Source organism: Abramis brama, assembly GCF_963993115.1.
Source record: "Abramis brama genome assembly, chromosome: 1".
NCBI lineage: Eukaryota > Metazoa > Chordata > Actinopteri > Cypriniformes > Leuciscidae > Abramis > Abramis brama.
This window is the reverse complement of record NC_139963.1, coordinates 50,169,548-50,193,202: the sequence shown is the minus strand read 5'-3', so window position 1 is coordinate 50,193,202 and position 23,655 is coordinate 50,169,548. Positions and strand designations below refer to the sequence as shown.

Here is a 23,655-nt window from a genome sequence, read left to right as displayed (position 1 = left end):
CCGCGATATTGATGCAATATGGCACAGCTTGTCAGTTAACTACGGCTCTTTGTAGTAAATGCCGCTCCATCTGAAAGCAGGTGATGGCGATTTACTACTAATCAAGGAACCGGCTTTACTGATGAGATGCGCATAACAATATCGCGATTTAAATCGCCCAGCCCTAGGATAGATGCACTTTTGTGATGGATAGATGTACTTTTATGATGGATAGATGCACTTTTATGATTGATAGATATGCTTTTATGATGGACAGATGCACTTTTATGATGGACAGATGCACTTTTATGATGGATAGATGCACTTTTATGATGGATAGACACACTTTTATGATTGGCACATGCACTTTAATGATGGATAGATGCACTTTTGTGATGGATAGATGCACTTATGATGGATAGATGCACTTTGGTGATGGATAGATATGCTTTTATGATGGACAGATGCACTTTTATGATGGACAGATGCACTTTTATGATGGATAGATGTACTTTTATGATGGATAGATGCACTTTTATGATGGATAGCACTTTTATGATTGACACATGCACTTTTATGATGGATAGATGAACTTTTATGATGGATAGATGCACTTTTATGATGGATATATGTACTTTTATGATGGATAGATACGCTTTTATGATGGACAGATGCACTTTTATGATGGACAGATGCACTTTGATGAAAAATATACCCATTGACTGTCATTATAAAGCTTGGAAGAGCCAGGACACTTTTTTAATATAACTCTGATTGTATTCTTCTGAAAGAAGAAAGTAATATACACCTAGGATGACGTCAGGGTAAGTAAATCATGGGCTAATTTTCCTTTTTGGGTGAACTATCCCTAGGACCATAGACATAAAATACAAATAGGACTACCAAATTGCCTATCACAGTTTTTGGCAAGTAAATCACGTGATGTGACACATCCTATTGACCCTGTTCACATTTCTGGGTTTCTCAGAAGTGGAAGGCATCATAGTTGGGTTAACTTCTATAGCAGTGAATGAAAGACTACATTAAATATATATTTTTGTGTTCCAATTTGCTCAAATAGCAAAAGAAAAACGCCACAACAGTGTTTTCACAACTTTCAAAAAGAGTAAAAAAAATAGATAATGGCAGTCGGAAGAAAGAAAGTTGTCAACTTTGTCACAGCCGCGCTATTAGAAACACCCTCACAGCAGCGTTAACTAGTTTTTGTGTAAATAATACAAATATATTGTTATATGCGTAATTATATTTTATTATGACAGTGTGTGGCAACATGTACGTTAAAAGCGCATCTTCTGCACTAAACAATAATATTGCAATATTCTAGACTCTTACATGTACCTAACGCCACACTTACACTACAGAAGACTGTAAAAAATATATTTTTGTATTTTCAAATTACAAATTACTTGTATTTTAATTAAATACTTTTTGATGTATTTGTGCCCATCTCTGGTTAAAGGTTGTCAGAAGAACTGCTCCATGCTACATAGGATGCCGTTGCTAGGGGTTGGCAACCAAATGTAGCAGGACACAGCATGCTGAAACACTAGAGCAGCGACAGCAGCAGTGACTCTGAAAACAGCTAAACAAATTGTATAAACATTATTACAGAAATTAGTTATCACCCCGAATTGTAATCTGTTTGTGTGTTTCGTTTTTTTTTTTTTTTTTGGTACAAATTGCTGCTTAATGTAACAGTTTTAATCAGTAAATACTTTTAAACCTACTCCACACATGACTCCTGTGTGTTTTAGTCTTTCAGCATTTAGTTGTCAGTACCTTTGTCAATCTCAGTATGGCTGCAAACTTATCACTTTAATATTTCATATCCCTTATCACTAGGGTTGCCAACCGTTCCGTATAATACGGAATCGTTCCGTATTTGACACATAAAAGTCTTGTTCCGTATTGAACTGATACGGAACGCACTTTGTTCCGTATTTTTGAGAATCAATTCAGTGCAGTGAAAAAAAACCCCGACGGTGCGGTAGATACTAATTTCTCCCCCGGATTGTCTATGATCAGCGTAGCGTTTTTAACATCTTGGAACATCATCAGAGAATGCCCTTTTAATTGGTCGTTTCAGTCATTGTGAGTCACGTATCGTAGCAACGATGACGACAAGTGACAACAGCGGGAAATGTAAAAATGACTTCCTCCGAGCAGCCGGCGAAAAAGAAAAGAGCACAAAAATATAGAATTGAATGGGAAAATGACTACCCGTGGCTGGAATGCGTGAGGGACAATGAATACACAGCCGAGCGATGTCAAGGTTCCTTGTCCGTCAGACGTCTCCAGCTGATATGGTAGGCTATGTAATTTTAAAACTCAAATTAGTTCATAAGAAAGTGATTATATTAAAAGAGATAGTACAGGTTTAGCCTAACATTGTAAAGAAATCAAAAAAGTACACATGGAAAAAATAGCTGCACAATGTGCTTAGTCTGGAGGTTTATTTATTTCTGTGAGATTTTCCATGTGCATACATACAGGTGTTGTATTGCTTGAATGCAGTATTTGAGTGCAATATTTTAGATTTTCTTTATTAGCTTTTTTATTTATGTTTTTATATTATTGTTTTGCACTGGAAAGAAAGTTAACTATAATGGAAGTATAATTATATAAATATATTTGCACTACACCTCCTTAAAATGTTGTCTAATTAAATTAAAAATACATTTTTTTGCACTGGAAAGAACATTCTAGAAGTCTAATTCTATTGAATAAGTTTGCACAAGGCTACAGACGTTTTGAATGTTAGATGTTGTATTTGTTTAAGTTAAAAATAAAATGTATTATAAACTAAACAAATCCATGTTTCATTGTTGGCAAAATGATCATGATAGGCTTTATATTTCACATCTAACTTATGTGGTTCAGTCTTGTATATTGATTAGGCCTACTTTGCTATTCTATAGGCCTATAAGTTGTATTACAATATGCTACAATGTATTAAATATATTTATCTAAATATATCAATTAGTTTCCACAATATTCACCAGAAGTCATCATTTCAGGAGTTATTTTTTAAAAAATTATTCCTTGGGGGGCGTGTCCGGGGGCGTGTCCCCCTGTTCCTTATTTTCATTTCAGAGAGTTGGCAACCCTACTTATCACACAAGCTCATGCATGAAGCTGTTCAAATGAGCACATCGGGATTTCCTTATTCCCCAATGTTCAGGTGATCATTCGTGTTAAACTGTTTAATGTTTGTGTAACAAATGTACATTAAATAAAAACATTTTATGTTATAATATATTGATTTTAGTGTGTTTTGAGATTCTATGAAACCATCATACAAATAAATCTTTTATGACAACTGTGGTTACAAAGATCTTTGTTTTAATCGTGAAATAAAATAAGTAATAATAATGTAACAAACAAAAGAATAATGATCTTTTATAGTAATAATTTTAAGATATACATAGGCTAAATGTCACGGTTTGCAGAGAGAGAGAATCCAAAAGGCGAAAAGCAGGTTAGTCCGTTCTTTAATAGAAATAAGTCAAAGCCACCATGGCCGATAAACAAAGGAAGTTCTCAAATAGAAAAGTTCTGGTAGTGACTGTGAGTCGCTCAAACGGCAGGTCCGGATAACCGGTGCGTAGCGAGACCAGGGAAACTGGTGAGGCGTCGGACACTCTGCGACTCTCCACGGCAGGCAGCTGGGTAAAGCACAAATCAAGTAACACAGCAGATACCGACCGGACCAGACAGGACAAGACAGAACTGGACTGGATAAATATCTTTAGTTGAAGGAACACAATTGTCAGTACATACGTGACGGAAGGAAATAATCCGACAGAGCAGAGGAGAAAGAGGGAGCTAGAAATAGAGAGACTAAAGACAGGAGATAGAGAACAGGTGTGAGGATGGGAGAACGAGGAACAGCTGAAAGTGATGAGAGAGTGATAATGAGTGAATGAGAAAGAGCGGAGAAGTAAATACAGAGAGAGGCCAGCAGATGGAGACAGAGAAAGAGAAGAGAACCAGGATCATGACAATAAATATCTACCAACAGCTTTTATGACAGAAAACAGAACTGAAACTTTTGTAAGTCAGAAAGTTTGAAAATTATGTAAAAGTTTGTAATATTGATGCTGCAGTATTTAAAACTTATTAAAGAAAGAGGTTTAGAGGATTTACCGCATAAAGTGTCAGATATGTAAAAGCTTTTGCTGCCTTATCTGCCATTTCATTTCGTTGGATACCAATATGTGCAGGAACCCATAAAAAATACCACTGTAATTTGAATTCTGTACAATATTTGCTGTATTTCTATTAAAATATCTGGTCTACTTTCCGAGTGACTATATTGTAAGCTAGCCAATGATCAACTTTGAGTCTGAACAAAACAAACACCTGATTTCAAAGGTCTTATCTCCTCTAACCACTGTGTTGCTAATAAGAGTGAAATAATTTGTCCTGTATAAACAGATAACTCATCACTGATCATTTTCCTTATTGATAACTGAAACAACCTAAATTGTCTAAACTCTTAGATGCATCTGTGTATCTGTGCATAGCTTTAGTTTAGTTTAGAGCTTTATTACCCCTGTGGGGCAATTAGTTTGAGCTTACATGGTGCCTCACATAAAACAGTGATCAAAAAATTCACTTTTATTACATACATGTATTGTTTCAGGCACAAAAGTAAATTTATAGCGATTTGTAGAACATTTAATTACCCTTAGACGTCGTCCCAGGGGCATCCACTCAAAGTCCAAATGCAGCGGGTGTGTACTATCTCCTATTATTTTATCAATACTGATCAAATTGAATCTGTGCATAGCTGTGATACTCATTAATATACATCTGCATCTTATATTAAGTACATTTATTATCCTTGTTTTTCTTTTTTAACAATGTAAAATCTACTGTGGTGTCTGAAAGTAACCAAAGTTTTATTAGTGGTAGCGTTACTGTTGGACTAACTTTTAACTGATTAACTTGAAGTTATGTTGCTTTCTGTATTACTGTCCTGTATTGAAGCTTTTCTTTTTCCTCCTCTCTTTTTTCCCCATGACCATTCTTCAACTATTGTAATAGCCTCCTGTAATTTTTTAACAATAAAATCAATGTTCCTTCCCCAGATTTCCAGATTGCCCACATCATCATCAGCTGAGAGAGTCAAATTTCCAAATCCTCATATACACAATGTCTTACAAGAATTTACTTTCAGATTGTCTACTTCAAAGGGGTTTTACTTGTCATTTCTGAGTAAAAAAATGTAGGTTGAAATAAAGTTACAGGACAATAAGTTCTTGTCAGAGTTTATTATCTTGTAGATGTCATACTGTACATTTGTCAGTACTGTCAGGGTTGAACAGGTGGTATGAATACATTTCAGTACATGTACAGAAATAACACTCAACATTTTAAAGATTATAATGATTATTAGATTATAAAGATGATAAATTTCCACTTGAAAATCACCAAGCATAAAAAACTATAAGCAACAGCATTAAATCACAGTAACAGAGCAGAAGATGTTCTGACAAAGTTATTTCATATTTCAGAACATTTTCTTACAGTAAAGCAATCTATCATTTCAAATAGCAGAAAGGGACTGTTAATATGAACCTGTGAACCTGTTGAATATGCAGTAAGGCATAAAATATCTGTTGTAAGATTCAATATTTTACATGATTCAAACATGTAAAGATAAAATAGTAATCTTGTATACCATACTGTCTGAGGGCCAAATATGATCTGTTTTAACACTTAACATCCATCTTTTCAAACATGTTTAAATACAATATTAAAATATAATGACACACTCAGAGACGTCCATTACATCAATTATTATTATTATTTTTATTTTGTTCCAATACTATCCCCTCATAAACAGATCAGGCTGTCACCCACATTTAGGTTATATTTAATCTGGTTTTATGCATTAAATCAAAGAATGAATTCTCAGTTTGATGAGAGACTTGTGTATGTCACCATGCGTTCTGTCCAGTAGCCTAAATCAAATATTTTACTCAGGTTCAGAAAAAAGTCAATTATCGCAATAAAAAAGTCCTTATGTTTTTTCCAGTAGTATTCCCATGTGGTCACCTGTGCCCATTCGTACATCTCACTAGTGTAGTATCCTTTATTCCTGTAGATCATTGAGTCAATCTTCAGCAGTAGATTATTGACCTGATCTCTGTCAGTCAGATCTCTGTTGTTGAGCACATGATAACCCTGACATTTCTCTACCACTCTTTTGACAACTGGATTCCCATTAATCTCTGCCTGCATATTCTCTCTGTCACACTCATCCCCGTATGTGAAGAGGATAATAACATGCTTCAGCACATCTTTACCATAAACCTTCTGCACTTTTGTCAATATCTCTTCCTCCTGCTCTGTGAATCTACCGAACGGCACAACGAATAAAAACGCATGAACTCCTGGAGCGGAGAGATACACACTCCTCGCAAACTCCCTGGAGAGCTGCTCTTTGGAAAGATTAGTACAGAAAAACCCAGGAGTGTCGATGACCGACACAGATCTGCCATTAATCACAGATCTCTTAACACTAGATCTATCAGTAACAGCAGACAGACTTCTTTTACATGGGAATCTGTTCTCTCCCAGTATAGTGTTCCCTGAGGAACTTTTCCCAGCTCCGGTTTTCCCCAGGAGGACGATATTAAATTGGCCATTGTTCTGCAGTGGCGCTTCTACATGTTCCAGGAAGAGAGAAAATATTCATCAATCTGCATATTCACTAGTTCACACTTACAAATAAGTTAGATAGAATAAATGCGTATTTGGCGTGCTGTCCGAGGAGAGGGCTCCGGGCTCGGTATTCGGCCCGAACCCAGAGTACTCCCCCCGTATCCCTGGCTGTAAAGATTAAGCCAAGAGTGAGGAGTCGGGGTGGTGGAGGGATGCTGAAAAACTGTCAAGGAATATTAGGTGAGTTGACAGTGTGGATATATATATACTTCTAGTCATGCTGATTAGGGTAGACATAATTGTTTGATGAGAGTACAGAGCAAAAACTCCAGTGTTAAATTAACACTCCTGGGAGTGTATATGAGTCCACACTCAAGAGTGTAAAGTGTTAAAATATGAGTGTTAAATTAACACTCAAGAGTGTTAAAGTTAATGAGCTAATTAAGTGATTAGTTTAGTGATGATTGATCATTATTGAAGACACCTGATGTTAACAAGCAGAATCACTGAAGGAGAAAATCTCAAATTGTAAGTTACCATTATGGTGATCAGTGTTTGCTTTAGTCGGGCTCTTGACCCTTATACATTTACTTTAAATTTTGTTTGGCTGTTGTATCTTATAACTGCCAGTTGAACAAAGAAAAAAAGTGATCTGATGGTGTTGGTTATGACAATCATCATTTGAAAATGATCACAGAACTCATTAAGATCCTTATTTCTGACTTAGATTTATGTTGTTGATTACAGCATAACTGTGAATCTGCATAAATATCCAGAATTTCAGATATAATACAAAGGAATTCTTAAAAGTTGTTTTGAAAAAAAAAAACTTTCTCTTAGGCACACACAGATGTCAAGATTCAGTCTATGCATCTCAACAATGGTGACGAGCAGAATATTCAATTAGGAAAGTAAATTACATAGACAATTCAGATCATAATTTATTCATACCGCAATGCATGATGGGAGCCATTAATGAGTTGTGATTGGTGGCAGACACTGCAACATGCTTTATTATTGTCACCATTGTTGAGATTCACAGGCTGATTATTGATGTCTGTGTTTCTAAATTAATTCATCTAAAAGTCTTTTGATCAGAACAATGATTATGAAATATTTTTGGATTATATGAAAAATACTGAAAATCATGTGCTGTAGAATCACAGAGCTGATGTAATTAACAAGGTAAGCCATCTCAATAAGTTTTGTTTTACGGATCACAACATGATTATGTCAAAACATAACCAACACCATCAGATCACATTGTCTCTTTGTTCATCTGACTGTTATAAATCAATAACAGCAGACAAGCAAAATTTAAAGTAAACATATAAGAGTCAAGAGTCCAACTAAAGCAAACACCCATCACCTTAACGGTGGCTTACAATTAGTGATTTCCTCCTTCAGTGATTCTGCTTGTTAACATCAGGTGTCTTCAATAATGCTCAATCATCACTAAACTAATCACTTAATTAGCTCATTAACTTTAACACTCTTGAGTGTTAATTTAACACTCATATTTTAACACTTTACACTCTTGAGTGTGGACTCATATACACTCCCAGGAGTGTTAATTTAACACTGGAGTTTTTGCTGTGTAGATTGGATTGCTTATTTGAACGTGCTCCTCCCGAACTTTGTTTATAAAACATCATTTATTGTGTGATTGTGTGTGTGTGTGTGTGTGTGTGTTGTCAATACAAGATTTACCTGCATAATTCCTCCTGTGACGCAGATTTACAGCCTGTGTGAGATTATCAGACACATTCATAATAAAGTATTGTAATAATAAAAATGTGTCTATGATTTTAGAGGAAAAGTGTCTGAATTAATGTTTTTATACCATTGTCTGCTGTCGTTCTGTTCGTAGCTGAGCTCCGGGATCTGTAAAAACAGCAAATCTTCATTATAATTTTGCACAAATGTATCCAGTGAACAGAAACATACAAAATATGGAAAACACAGTTTTAAACCCCGTTTTAAAAGTTAAGTTTCATTTCATTCCTTTCTATTCAAAAACTCAAACAAAACTAAAAATAAATGTTAAAAATAATCAGCGCTGTTTATCTGTGAGCTGCAGTTGCAGAGCTTCTGACTTCTGTTTTTTTACTCTTTGTTCTCCAGACAGGAAACAGACCGTGTGATTTTATCTGGATATTATTTTACATGCCAAATATCTAGGTACTGAAATGTTTGCATACCAACAGATAGGAAGCTTGAAGCTGGTAAAAAGGGATAACTTTGGTGAAAATGAAGTCCTAATAAAACACTGGGTTCACAGATTTAGAACACTAAACTGTTTAGGACCAGTTAAAAGTTCAAGTTTCTTCTCTGGGTTCATCTTTTGTTCCAGCATCACCAGCAAACTTTTCTGTGTCTGTTTTATAACACACTGACTAAAACAAGACAAATATCCATGTTAAATCTACTGTTAAAATGTAAATATGTTTTTTTTTAAATACTCACTGCAATGCTGATCTTCAGACGCTTGAACTGTGTAGTTTAGTTTCAGTTTTTGACCCGTCACAGATTTATAAACTCTCCAGATGTGATCTGCTCCACCCACATGAAAACCAGAAAGAGCTCAATGGAAATTTACTGAGTCTAAGATGAAACCGCAGATAACAGAGAGCAGTCATTTTTACTTGATTATAATGATGACTTGATACAAGTCTGTTTGAAACTATACTGATATTTAATTATAAATTTGTGTGGGACACTTTATATCACTTGTATAACACAATTACATCAAAGACCATCATCATAGTGACTATTGTGAAACCTGTAAATGATTAGCAGATAAAAGTTATGGCTCATATTCCCTGAAGATTTAGTCACTCTGGGCTGATGTAGATGTAGATTTATGAAGACATATGATATGCCATAATATAGACTTAAAATAGATACATTACAACATCATAAATAGTAATGAGGACAAAAAGTTGGATTTGACTAAACAGTAAACTATACTCTTAGATCGACTACAAAATTATACTGGTGTTCAAGGACAAGCATTAAGCTGGTTTAGATCATACTTATCTGACCGCTACCATTTTGTCTATTTAAATGGAGAAAAATCGATCATAACTCCAGTAAACTATGGAGTGCCGCAGGGATCTGTGTTAGGCCCTCTATTATTCTCAGTATATATGATGCCACTTGGAAATATTATAAGGAAACATGGAATTAGTTTCCATTGTTATGCTGATGACACTCAAATATATATTTCATCACGGCCAGATGAAAACGCTAAATTATCCAAATTGACAGAGTGTGTTAAAGATATAAAAGATTGGATGACGCGTAATTTTCTTTTATTAAATCCAGACAAAACAGAGGTACTACTTATCGGTTCAAAAAACCGCCCACAAAACCTCTCGCAATACAACTTTAATATAGTAGGATGTCCTGTTACTTTATCCTCTACAGTAAAAGACCTGGGTGTTATACTCGATTGCAACCTGTCTTTCAAAAATCATATTTCATATGTTACAAAAACCGCCTTTTTCCACCTTAGAAACATTGCTAAGCTACGTAACATGCTATCAGTTTCTGATGCAGAAAAGTTAGTTCATGCATTCATGACCTCGAGACTAGATTACTGTAATGCTTTATTAGCCGGTTGTCCTGCATCCTCAATTAACAAGCTACAGTTAGTCCAAAATGCCGCCGCTAGAGTTCTTACTAGATCAAGAAAATATGATCATATAACACCGATTTTATCATCACTGCATTGGTTACCTATAAAGTTCCGTATTAATTACAAGGTATTGCTACTGACTTATAAAGCCCTAAACGGCTTAGCTCCAGTATATTTAACGGATCTTCTATCGCCCTATAATCCATCGCGCTCTTTAAGATCACTAAATTCAAGGCTTTTGGTCATACCTAGGATATCCAGAACCACCAAAGGAGGGAGAGCATTTTCACATTTAGCTCCAAAACTCTGGAATAGCCTTCCTGATACTGTTCGTTGCTCAGACTCGCTCTCCCAGTTTAAAACTAGATTAAAGTCGCATCTCTTCAGCCAGGCATTCATATAATATTTTTAATCTTACAGTTCAAATTACAATCCGGCCTCTAGTTAATAAACGCCAGAGGAGAACTGGCCCCCGACTGAGCCTGGGTTCTCCCAAGGTTTTTTTTTTTCTCCATTGGGTCACCTGATGGAGTTTTAGGACACTATTAGGTCACTTGATGGAGTTTTTCGGTTCCTTGCCACTGTTGCCTTTGGCTTGCTCAGTTGGGGATATTCTGGGGATATCTAATTTGATTTTATCAATAAATTCCACTAGAAACAAACCTTGTTGTATTATTTTAATTTAATACTGTGAAGCTGCTTTGATACAATCTGTATTGTGAAAAGCGCTATACAAATATACTTGACTTGACTTGACTTGACTACTGGACTCATCAGAATCAATGATCTGTGCTAAACTATGCTAAAAGTGGTACCGTCAGACCCGGAGTTCGGCTGAATGGATTCTAAAACGGTAAAACTCATCTGTTTAACTCTGGGGGAGTTGTAAAATGAGCTTATTTCCGAAAAAAGTGGAGTATCCCTTTAACATCAGGTGTCTTCAATAATGATCAATCATCACTAAATTAATCACTTAATTATCTCATTAACTTTAACACCGCTTTAGTGTTACTTTAACACTCTGTAGAGTGGGACCTAGGGCTGGGCGATTTAAATCGCGATATTGTTATGCGCATCTCGTCAGTAAAGCCGGTTCCTTGATTAGTAGTAAATCGCCATCACCTGCTTTCAGATGGAGCGGCATTTACTACAAAGAGCCGTAGTTAACTGACAAGCTGAGCCAAATCACATCAATATCGCGGACGTATCGCCAGCGATTTTTAATGCGATATGGCTCAGCTTGTCAGTTAACTACGGCTCTTTGTACGTACAGCAAAACCTCCAGTGTTAAATTAACACCCCTGGGAGTGTATGAGTCCACACTCAAGAGTGTTTAAGTTAATGAGATAACTAAGTGATTAATTTAGTGATGATTGAGCATTATTGAAGACACCTGATGTTAACAAGTAGAATCGCTGAAGGAGAAAATCGCAAATTGTAAGTTACCATTATTGTGATGGGTAGTTGCTTTAGTTGGGCTCTGAGCCATATGTGTTCGCTACTTTAGATTTTGTTTGACGGTTGTATCTGAGTTAAAACTGCCAGTTGAACAAAGAATAAAAAGTGATCTGTGTTGGATATATTATGACAATCATCATTTGAACTTGATCACTGAGCTCATTTAGATCCTTCTTTCTGAATTCGATTTATGTTGTTGGTTAAAGCATAACTGTGAATCTAAATAAATGGCCAGAATTTTTGATATAATATAAAGGATTTCTTAAAAGTTTCTAAAAGAAAAATCGTTCCTTTAGGCACACACAGATGTCAAGATTCAGTCTATGCATCTCAACAATGGTGAGGAGCAGAATATTCAATGAGGAAAAGTAAATTACATAGACAATTCAGATCATAATTTATTCATACCGCAATGCATGATGGGAGCCATTAATGAGTTGTGATTGGTGGCAGCCACTGCAACATGCTTTATTATTGTCACCATTGTTGAGATTCACAGGCTGATTATTGATGTTTGTGTTTTAAATGAATATGTCTGAACATCTTTTTGATCAGATCAATGTTTATTAAATATTTTGAATTATAAGTAAAGTCCTGATAATCATAGGCTGAAGAATCACAAAACTACTGCTAACAAGTTAAACCAAACTATCTTAATATGTTTCATTTTTCAGATCACAGTGTGATTATGTCAAAACATAACCAACACTATAAGATAACATTTTACTTTGTACATTTAACTGTTATACATCAATAATAGCAGACAAACAGCAGTAACTATTAAAGGAAACAGATAATGGTCTAGAGCCCAACTAAAGCAAACACCCATCACCTTAATGGTAACTTACAATTTGTGATTTTCTCCTTCAGTGATTCTGCTTGTTAACATCAGGTGTCTTCAATAATGCTCAATCATCACTAAATTAATCACTTAATTATCTCATCAGCCCTAAATGCCGCTTCATCTGAAAGCAGGTGATGGTGATTTACTACTAATCAAGGAACCGGCTTTACTGACGAGCTGCGCATAACAATATCGCGATTTAAATCGCCCAGCCCTAGTGGGACCATATTTGCTCTGAGCAGTGTTGATTTAACACTGTGGAATTTACTGTGTAATAGGAAATTAAAAGTAAAGTGTTTTGGCTTTATAGCAGCTCTAGAATAAAGTTATTGTCCAGCTCGTGGATCAAGCAGTGTGATTAAAGGCAAGACGGAGGCTCACTGACATAACTTAACGTTACTTAAAAATATATTTCAGCATTTTGTTAATCGACGGCTAAACTAGTACCCCAATCCGATCGCGACTCTCCCGGTGTTAGTTCTAGTATAAGTAAAAGGTAGTTAGTAAAAGGAGGGAACATCAGGGGGCTTGCCGGAGATTCTCCAAGGAAAAGGTTGGTATGCAAACTTAATCAGTTCATAACAGTAATGTTAGTCACTTATGTGACCCACGACGTGTGAGCTGTAGCCTGGCGCACTAAAAATATAAGCGGGAGAATGTTATCATTGCAAAGTGGTCAGGCTAATGTCTTGTGTTTATTCCACAATACTTATGGATAAGCTGTTTGATTTATAAATATTAGATTTTCAAATTTCACTCACCCTGCTGTGCATGCACATAGCTGTTCCTCAATTTGTGTGTTTCCCATTTGAATGGTCAGCGTATGAAATTATTCTCTAATCGTTTGCATATTATGTCGTGGATATATCCCTCGAATGCATACTGCAGTCCCTTTTGTCTTGCTCTCTCAGATTTTCACCTGTTCGCCAAAAATGACTAATTATCTCCTTGGGAATGTCTGAAACCGGTGCATACATACTGTAATAGACGTGCCAGGCGCAAAAGCTTGACAGGCGTAGCAACAGTAACTAAGGAGGGCGGGGCTTAGCGAAGGGTCAATTGATTGTTACTAAAATCGTCATGGTTATCACTTAATATTTCTGTAGTACGGCCAAACAGCGTCATAGATCATTCATAAACTCGTACGAGACGTGTACATGCGTAGGCTATATGCTCATGCCTCCGTCTACGCCAATAAGATTGCTGTAGGCTATAAACCAATAAAATCGGTTGTGTATAATTGTATATATAACTAATTCAGCTATAAACAATCAATATTTGACTAAACCTTGTCTATTAATACCTGTTTGCGTGAACTTTAACTTTGAAATGTTTTAACTGGTGCCCCGCCTCTTACTTCTCAAACCTCTTACTTTATGCCGTTCTATGGTATCGTGCTGGGAAAACAGAAAATAGCATTGTGCTTTGCGAATTACCCATCGCTTGTTGGTAAATGGCGTGTACCACAGTTTGCTTTGCCGATTGCTAGACGTGATTGGCAAACGGTTTGCCAGAATATACCCTGACCCCGTTTCATGGGTCTGTTCTGGAAGCCGCGATACCTCCACGGCGGATTCGCTGCGGAGTCCTTTTGCTGTGTGGGTGTGAATAACCCCCAATTTCCACCGGCTGCGTTACGGCTCCGTCACGGCGGCGGAGTCAATAGGTTTCCATTAAAGTCAATGAGTGTATTTCCACTGAATGCGGTACAGCTGCGTTCCGACTCCGGCGATCCGCAGCCCTCCGGAGCAGATACGCAGAGCTTCTATTTTTGCCGGATGCCGGAGAGCTCCGCAGCAATTGAGCACTTATATCCCGCGATCATACGTGAATTCGCGAGATCTCGTGGGTCCTCGTGACTTCAGCTGTCAGTCATGACCGCAGCCGTTCCGCAACAAATCCGGACCTGGTGGGTATTGACGGACGACGGAACACGGAGCTGTCACGCAGCGGAGCCGTTCCGCAGCCGTTACGCATCCGGTGGAAATTGGGGGTAAGATCAGCGCAACGCAGACCACTGCATTGACAGCGTGAAACATGATCTGTCTACGGCCAGGGCTCAGCGGAAGACAGAAAATGCCGGTCCAGCGCTGATTGAGGAATTCAATTTGAAAATAAAAGACAGTTTGACATATTTTTTCTCGCATCTGTGAATTTATTTTTGAATAATTTGCTCTGAGATGAAGCGAATATATTTGTGCGGGAATTTCTCGCACTATAAGCTAACCTTGCGGGAATGGTTTAAATTATGCGCAATTCCCACATTCTAGCATGTGGCGCATATGTCATATAAAGTTAGGCAAGGCCAAACAGCGTTATCCATGTTGCTGCGATTGCATCGCTAGAGTAAGCTAATAGTGAAACTGATAGCGTTTTTCATTTAATTACAATATGAGGACTGACAGTAGGCTATTATAAAATCAGCATTTCTGTGTGATGACAATCATCTTGACAGCAGCAATCAAAGCATCGCTAATTACAGTAGACCTTAATTTAAGATAGTAAATTTGTTCCTAATCAAAGGGAACACTCAACCACAGAACAGCTGGGTGAGTTTTGTATTGGCTTATTGGATACAGTAAATTAAGACTGTCAGCTTCTTTTCAATAGGCTACTATTTCATCACCCAAAATGCACATAACTTTTCACCTTTTTGCACAATCTTGAAAAAAGTACTATTGTTGAAATTCTCAGATCAAGCAAACTTCAACGCACCCTTATCCACTTCCTGCTCACGTTAGTGAACCGCACCCGAGCAAGCACACTTCGCAGTTCCTCCGGAAATGCATTCTAGTATTATTATATTAATTGTTTAATATTTCCATGAATTATATGTGCAAATCAGGCATCTTTGCTTCTACTGAGACCTAGTTGAGTGAAATCATTTGATTTTACGGTGTTTTTAACTTTCTATCATGACATAATCTTGTTTAAATACGGCCAATGTAACTATTTATATGCCAGTATGTAAGTCAAAGAATGATTTGAACTTTCAGATAGTTCTCTTTTACTGGGATTCTGCTTTGTCAGTCATCAGTTATTCAATTACGATAAACTATTATTGTTTAATTTTAATAAAATTAAATATGAATACAATTTTAAATACAATAATTTATTTAGTATTTCACATTAACAACACTTTAAAAATAAATAAATATTAATAAGAATGAAGTCATTCAGGTTGGGATGGTTAACCCTCTTTTATTTTTACATTTTGTCCCATAACAACTAAATTAGCAAATGTTATATGTATTTCCTGTATTAACACATTGGCTGATGCATATATTGCGTTGGTAGGTGTCATAGTCTACATGACATAAGTGAATTACCTGTACTACGGTTTTACCCCCATTACATAATCAAAGGCTTTCAAGAGAACATCAAGCAACGAGCTGGTTGTATAAGTTTTATGGATTCCGGCGTCCGATGATTGGATAGGAGTGGATATGACGTCATCGCATCCAACAATATTGTTTACGGTGCGCAACGTTTTGCTACGGTTTCCGGGTTGAACGTCATGTTTCCTGGAAACGGCGTGCACCGGTGTGCAGCGGGGTTTGAGATACAATAGGCTTGTTTGAGATGCGCCTTGCCTCGCCTGTAATGTTTGCGAGAGTAGGCGGCTGCAGTGAGAGGAGGAGTGAAAAAAGCGCAGGCAAGCCGGACAGTTCTCTCCTCTCGCAGTGGATCTGACACAGGTCTGCGAGATCAAAGACGGATATCGCGGGATTCACGCTCGTGCACAGTGTTGCTAATAAACTGGATGTAATTCGAGTTCTGTTGCTTTTATATGAAAATAAATAAAATGAACAAGACACCCAAAGTACTTGTTATTTAGTTCCATTCCAAATACATGTTTATCAATAATTTTTTCTGTGTGTTTTTATTTTTTTTATTTTTTTTAATAAAAATTAAATTGCATAACCCAAAGAGATCACACTGTCAGATAGTTTGGGAATATTCACACATAACATATACACATACAACATGATATTAGAGTTTTAAAATCAAACATTTTAAAAGAGAACAATACATCACAGTTGTTTAAACCAATGAGCATTAAGCTGTGTTGTCAGCAAGTCGTTTCCCATCATGCTTTTGATCAGCGCAGTCGTTGGAGAGCAAGCGTGCCGCACAAAGCCCTGAAAAGTGAAGCCAAAACGTCTCGATCGCCCCCCGGTGACTGGTCCTAGTATAGGTCATAAGCCCCGCCTCCCCGTGTTATTCCACGGGACGCGAGACCAACTAAACAATTAAATTACACTTCAAATATCTTTTTCCAAAGGTGGTTTCTTTCATTTGCTGTCGTTTTTATCACGCTGATGTAAGTTCAAGTGTCTGTTTCAAAAATAAGTTGGTTTTTAGTTAGTTACGTGATGCGGTGGTGTAACGTCATGATTGACAGCTGTGATTGACAGGTTCTCGAGCGATGTAGTCACTGAAGCACCAACGGACATTTTTTTCGGGATCTTCGGAGGACTGAGGAGATTGTATTTACTTTATTTTAATAAGCCTCTTGTCGTACTGCAATCAATTTTTAAAAAAGTGTGCAGAATGCACTTTCCCTGCGAGAGTGAGGGCGGAGCGTCGATTTCGCGGCTTTTCTTCCTGCTCACTACTGCGCAGGTCTGGTCCCGAAATCGCTACTGCGCAGACTCAAGATCCAATATGTCAGCGCCATATCGGGACTCTGGCGGCTTCAGTTCTCATCAATGGAAGAGAGCGAAGGGGCGTCGTCCATCTTTTTTTACAGTCTATGGTGGAGAGCAACTGCGCTCGACTGCAGAATCCGACACCTCCGCCTAGCGCTCGCGAGAGATTTTTGACATACGCCAGCATGACATCAGAGCAAGGCGGACCGCACTCGGACACATTTCTAACCGGCATGCATCTCGCGCTGATCACCGGTGATCGGTTCTGCGCAGATTTTGCTCATCTCAAACAAGCCTACTTTAAAACAGAACAATTATACATCACGGTTGTTTAAACCAATGAACATTAAGCTGTGTCGTCAGTAAGTCGTTTCCCATCATGCTTTTGATCAGCGCAGTCGGTGGAGAGCAACTGCGCTCGACTGCAGAATCCGACAGGTGCGCCTTGCGATCGCGAGAGATTTTTGACATACGTCAGCATGACATCAGAGCAAGGCGGACCGCACTTGGACACATTTCTAACCGGCATGCATCTCGCGCTGATCACCGGTGATCGGTTCTGCGCAGATTTTGCTCATCTCAAACAAGCCTATTTTCTCTTGTTTGGTGGGTGTGTCAGAAGTGCAGTCCAATCAGCAGCAACATGTATAAAGCACGTGGTATTAAAGTGAACTCGCACAATGGGTTCAAGGAAAGTAATTTACAAATGTGTTCGATGCAGCTCGGTATACGCAACAACTGAGGATATTAGAAGACATGTTTGTCGAAAGTTTTATTGTAAAAAATATAGGATATCAACATAATGATGTAGTTGTTTATATTTTTAGCTTCATTGCAAGTGTATTGGTATAGAAATAAACAATGGTAATTAAGTGCTTTTCCTAAAAATGAGAAAGAAAATACAGGGTATTAAAACATTATGACCTACAAATAAAGTCGGTATGTGAGGCTAAATAGATGTGTTTTAGTCTGAATTAGGTAAGATGTGTGCTTCCATTTCAGTTTCAGCAATCCCTTCACTCGATTGGGATGTTCTCTTTTGTTCTGGGCGGCAAGTGCAGTAACTGTGACATCGGGCATATTTTGTAGTATTAAACACATATTTATACCGACTTCATCAGGCTCAGAAAATTCTTCACAAAGAACACAAAGAATGGCCTTCTCAGCTGCCATAGTTGCAACTCTTGCGTCATCAGAACAGTGTGTTAAACGCATCACCGTTTCTGTTTAAAAAACGTTGTGCAACGTTTTGTCGGGGCTGAACGCAGCCCTGGCCTCGCCTGAAATGTATGCGAAAGTAGGCGGCTGCAGTGAGAAGAAGAGTGAAAAAAGCGCAGGCAAGCCAGAAAGATCACTCTTCTCGCAGTGGATCTGACACCTGTGAGATCAAAGATGGATATCGCGGGATTCACACTTGTGCACAGTGTTGCAAATAAACTGGATGGAATTTAAGTTCTGTTGCTTTTATATGAGAATAAATACAATGAACAAGACCCCCAAAGTAGGCTACTTGTTATTTAATTCGATTCCAAATACGTATTTATCAATAATTTTTTTCTTTAATACAGACATATATCTATATCTATATCTATATCTATATCTATATATTTTTTATATAAAAATGACATCACATAACCCATATCGCACTGTCAGAGAGTTTATTCACACATAATGTACGTATACACATAAAACATGATATCAAAGTTTTAAAATCAAACATTTTAAAAGAGAGCATTACATCACGGTTGTTTAAACCAATGAACATTAAGCTGTGTCGTCAGCAAGTCGTTTCCCATCATACTTTTGATCAGCGCAGTCGGTGGAGAGCAACTGCGCTCGACTACAGAATCCGACACCTCCGCCTAGCGCTCGCAAGAGATTGACATACGTCAGCATGACATCAGAGCAAGGCGGACCGCACTCGGACACATTTCTAACCGGCATGCATCTCGCGCTGATCACCGGTGATCGGTTCTGCGCAGATTTTGCTCATCTCAAATAAACCTAATGATTGACGGAGTAGTACTTCATGGCGCAGGGTTAAGGAAGTAAAAGTAAAACAACAAGAGAGAGGACCAACAAACAAACAACAACATTGAACACCGGGGTACCACTCACATCAGTGCCAGTGCAAAGGCTAACATCTTCTGCCAAACCTTTGCAGAGAAGTGTACTTTGCTTGATGCATCTGCGCAATCGTTGCCTCAGTGCCAACAACCAACATCCTCTTTTGCCTATGTGCACTTCAAACCCAAAGACATTAGAAACATTCTTCGCAACCTTGACCCAGCAAAGGCAACGGGACCTGATGAAATACCAACAAAAGTCCTTATAGAATGTGCAGCAGAATTGGCCAGCCCCCTCAGTCGTCTCTTTCAACTTCTCTTCTCACATGGCGTGTTCCCCAAACAATGGAAAAACGCCAGAGTGATACCAATACATAAAAGAGACTCAAAATCAGACCCAACAAATTATCGTCCCATATCCCTCCTCTCAGTCCTTAGCAAAGTGATGGAATCCTCAGTTCATAAACAGCTCCAGGGCTACCTCTTCCGCCATAAACTAATTTCTAATAAACAATATGGATTTAAACCGAACCACTGCTCAGCAGACCTCCTTACAGTTTTGTCGCAGACGTGGAACAACATCTTAGACAAAGGAGGTGAGGTGTACATTGTTGCACTAGACATTAAAGGAGCTTTCGACCAGGTTTGGCACAACGGCCTTCTGGATAAGCTTTCTGCTAAAGGCATAACTGGGCCATTACATTCTTGGCTACAGAACTACCTGGAAGGAAGGTCCATCCAGGTCGTGCTCTCTGGTCAGTCCTCATCACCTCAATCAATCAACGCCTCGGTGCCCCAGGGATCCATTCTCGGCCCGCTATTATTCTCCATCTTCATAGACGATGTTGTAGAACAGTGCGATAATAGCATTTTTCTATATGCGGATGATTCCACCATTTACGCCCCGGTAACGACACTTAATGGTCCCAATGTGGCAGCATCCCTAAATAAAGACCTGGAGAATATTCGCAGGTGGGCTGATACCTGGAAGGTCACGTTCGAGCCTAGCAAATGCAAGGCTACGGTTCTGTCGAGAAAGAGGCCTCCATCCTGCCCGGACCTTTTTTTTGGGGGCAACCAGAATTGACCTTTTTGAGCAGTTGAATATTCTGGGACTATGTATCGATTAGGGCTGGGCGATTTAAATCGCGATATTGTTATGCGCATCTCATCAGTAAAGCCGGTTCCTTGATTAGTAGTAAATCACCATCACCTGCTTTCAGATGGAGCGGCATTTACTACAAAGAGCCGTAGTTAACTGACAAGCTGAGCCAAATCACATCAATATCGCGGACGTATCGCCAGTGATATTTAATGCGATATGGCTCAGCTTGTCAGTTAACTACGGCTCTTTGTACACAGCAAAACCTCCAGTGTTAAATTGACACTCCTGGGAGTGTATGAGTCCACACTCAAGAGTGTTTAAGTTAATGAGATAACTAAGTGATTAATTTAGTGATGATTGAGCATTATTGAAGACACCTGATGTTAACAAGTAGAATCGCTGAAGGAGAAAATCGCAAATTGTAAGTTACCATTATTGTGATGGGTAGTTGCTTTAGTTGGTCTCTGACCCTTTTGTAAATACTTTACATTTTGATTTGGCTGTTGTGTCTGAGTTAAAACTGCCAGTTGCACAAAGAATATAAAGTGATCTGTGTTGGATATATTATGACAATCATCATTTGAACTTGATCACTAAACTCATTAAAATCCTTCTTTCTGACTTTAATTTATGTTGTTGGTTACAGCATAACTGTGAATCTGAATAAATGACCAGAATTTTTGATATAATATAAAGGATTTCTTAAAAGTTGTTTTAAAACAAAAATCGTTCTTATAGGCACAAACAGATGTCAAGATTCAGTCTATGCATCTCAACAATGGTGAGGAGCAGAATAGTCAATGAGGAAAAGCAAATTACATAGACAATTCAGATCATAATTTATTCATACCGCAATGCATGATGGGAGCCATTAATGAGTTGTGATTGGTGGCAGCCACTGCAACATGCTTTATTATTGTCACCATTGTTGAGATTCACAGGCTGATTATTGATGTCTGTGTTTTAAATGAATATGTCTGAACGTCTTTTTGATCAGAACAATGTTAATTAAATATTTTGAATTATAAGTGAAGTACTGATAATCATAGGCTGAAGAATCACTAAACTGCTGCTAACATGTTAAACCAAAATATCTTAATATGTTTCATTTTTCAGATCACAGCATGATTATGTCAAAACATAACCAACACTTTATGATAACAATTTACTTTGCTCATTTAACTGTTATTAATCAATAACAGCAGACAAACAACAGTAAATATTAAAGTAAACATATAATGGTCTAGAGCCCAACTAAAGCAAACACCCATCACCTTAATGGTAACTTACAATTTGTGATTTTCTTCTTCAGCGATTCTGCTTGTTAACATCAGGTGTCTTCAATAATGCTCAATCATCACTAAATTAATCACTTAATTATCTCCTCAGCCCTAAATGCCGCTCCATCTGAAAGCAGGTGATGGTGATTTACTACTAATCAAGGAACCGGCTTTACTGACGAGCTGCGCATATCAATATCGCGATTTAAATCGCCCAGCCCTAGTATCGATAAGAAGTTGTTATGGACTAATCACCTGTCAAACATCTGCAAGCGTGCTGGACAGCGTCTTGGAGCTCTGCGTAGGTTGGCCAACAAGCTTGATGTCAAAGGTAGGGCCAATGTCTACAAGGCACAAGTCAGGAGTACCATGGAGTACTCATGCCTTGCCTGGATGAACGCATCACAGACCACCCTTGGGCAGCTTGACAACATCCAGAAAAAGGCACTGAAAATCATTGGGGAGGATGAGGACACTGCCAAGTGTCACGCCCTAAAACTCCCCAAGTCCAACACCAAATGCTTGGGGAGGAGTTTTCTTCATTCGGCTATAACAACTTGGAACTGCCTCCCCTGTACTGTAGTAGGTGAAATCACCTCAAAGAATGTTCAGGCCTTCAAGAAGAGACTAAACAAACACCTCCTTAGCAAAAAAACTGTAACCTCTTGATGCTTAATGCCACTTATCCTATATATCTAGTCCTGAGCAGCTGCAGATCACGATAGGCTCTCGGAACATTAACTGTTAATGCCTGTATCTGCTTAAGCTTAAAAAAAAAAAAAAACAAAAAAAAAAAAAAAACATACAGACACAAAACGGCCTCAGCCATAACACAGGTGAAGTGGACAAAGAGTTTTTCAGGCACTTGTCAAATAATAATAATAATAATAATAATAACACCTATCTCCAGGATTGCTTGATAATTACCAGGCAGGACTCACACAGCAAAAACTCCAGTGTTAAATTAACACTCCTGGGAGTGTATATGAGTCCACACTCAAAAGTGTAAAGTGTTAAAATATGAGTGTTAAATTAACACTCAAGAGTGTTAAAGTTAATGAGATAATTAAGTGATTAGTTTAGTGATGATTGAGCATTATTGAAGACACCTGATGTTAACAAGCAGAATCACTGAAGGAGGAAATCACTAATTGTAAGTTACCATTAAGGTGATCAGTGTTTGCTTTAGTTGGACTCTTGACACTTATATGTTTACTTTAAATTTTGCTTGTCTGCTGTTATTGATTTATAACAGTCAGATGAACAAAGAGACAATGTGATCTGATGGTGTTGCTTATGTTACTCCTGCCCCTGTGCAGGAGTGTTTGATTAGAAATTAAATCTGCGGGACATTGGCCCCTCAAGAGCAGATTTAACCACCCCTGCTCTACGCCACAGACTGGCTTTGCTTTTGCTGCTTAAGGAAGTGAAAGATGTTATGCAAAAAAAAAAAAAAAAAAAAAGCAAATACAAAGTGAAAGCAATCGCTCCGTTCCAAGACTGTTGCTGGCGCTGATAAATCAACAACAACAACAACAACAAATAATCATAATTGTCACACTGCATAAGGTAGACTATGTATTGTTTGCACGTTTAACTTACAGTAAACTACAAATATATTTTATTAGGGAAAACATTGTTTCGGAGAAAACACAACTGCAAGGGACTTAATTATTTTTATTTTCCTTTATCGGTTTTATATGTGGAAAGTCGTATAGGCTAGCTGCATTTTCCAAGGGCTATTTTGTCAAACACTAATTTGAATCAAGCTAAGACGCGTAAACACGAGAAAAAAAAGGCCTACGTTTGCGTGATCGAGGGCGCTCGTGAGCTTTTGTCGATCCAAAATACTCCTGAGCCAGCCATTTTGTCCTGTTTGTAGAATACATTTGTTTTTAATATTTATTTGAGAACCTATCCATAGTTTTAAATGTAAGC

At 37.9% G+C, this 23,655-nt stretch overlaps 2 protein-coding genes across 3 annotated transcripts in view; both read right to left on the bottom strand.

Annotated features, from left to right (window-relative positions):
• Positions 1-23,655, bottom strand: part of LOC311081484 (zinc-alpha-2-glycoprotein-like) — a gene marked incomplete at both ends in the record, with an annotated part of 524,658 nt that overhangs the window by 216,542 nt on the left and 284,461 nt on the right. The window lies entirely within an intron of this gene.
• LOC311097912 (GTPase IMAP family member 4-like) lies at positions 5,273-8,550 on the bottom strand. 2 transcript variants are annotated; one of them, XM_084137912.1, is made up of 3 exons: positions 8,516-8,550; positions 8,383-8,416; positions 5,273-6,674 (listed from the first exon to the last, which is right to left on the bottom strand). In XM_084137912.1, the coding sequence occupies exons 1-3, from the start codon at positions 8,516-8,518 to the stop codon at positions 5,920-5,922; spliced, it is 792 nt and encodes a 263-aa protein (XP_083994038.1). In that variant the 5' UTR covers positions 8,519-8,550; the 3' UTR covers positions 5,273-5,919. The 2 variants fall into 2 exon arrangements, with proteins under 2 accessions (XP_083994038.1, XP_083994037.1); XM_084137911.1 differs by lacking the exon at positions 8,516-8,550 and having other exon boundaries at positions 8,383-8,463.

What these genes read in the sequence shown, in the direction of transcription:
- LOC311097912 (XM_084137911.1), bottom strand. Translation starts at nt 8,443, where the DNA reads ATGAATGTGTCTGATAATCTCACACAGGCTGTAAATCTGCGTCACAGG. An exon ending in TCACAGGAGGAATTATGCAG is followed by an intron (nt 6,675 to 8,382) that starts GTAAATCTTGTA and finishes TGGAACATGTAG; the next exon opens with AAGCGCCACTGCAGAACAAT.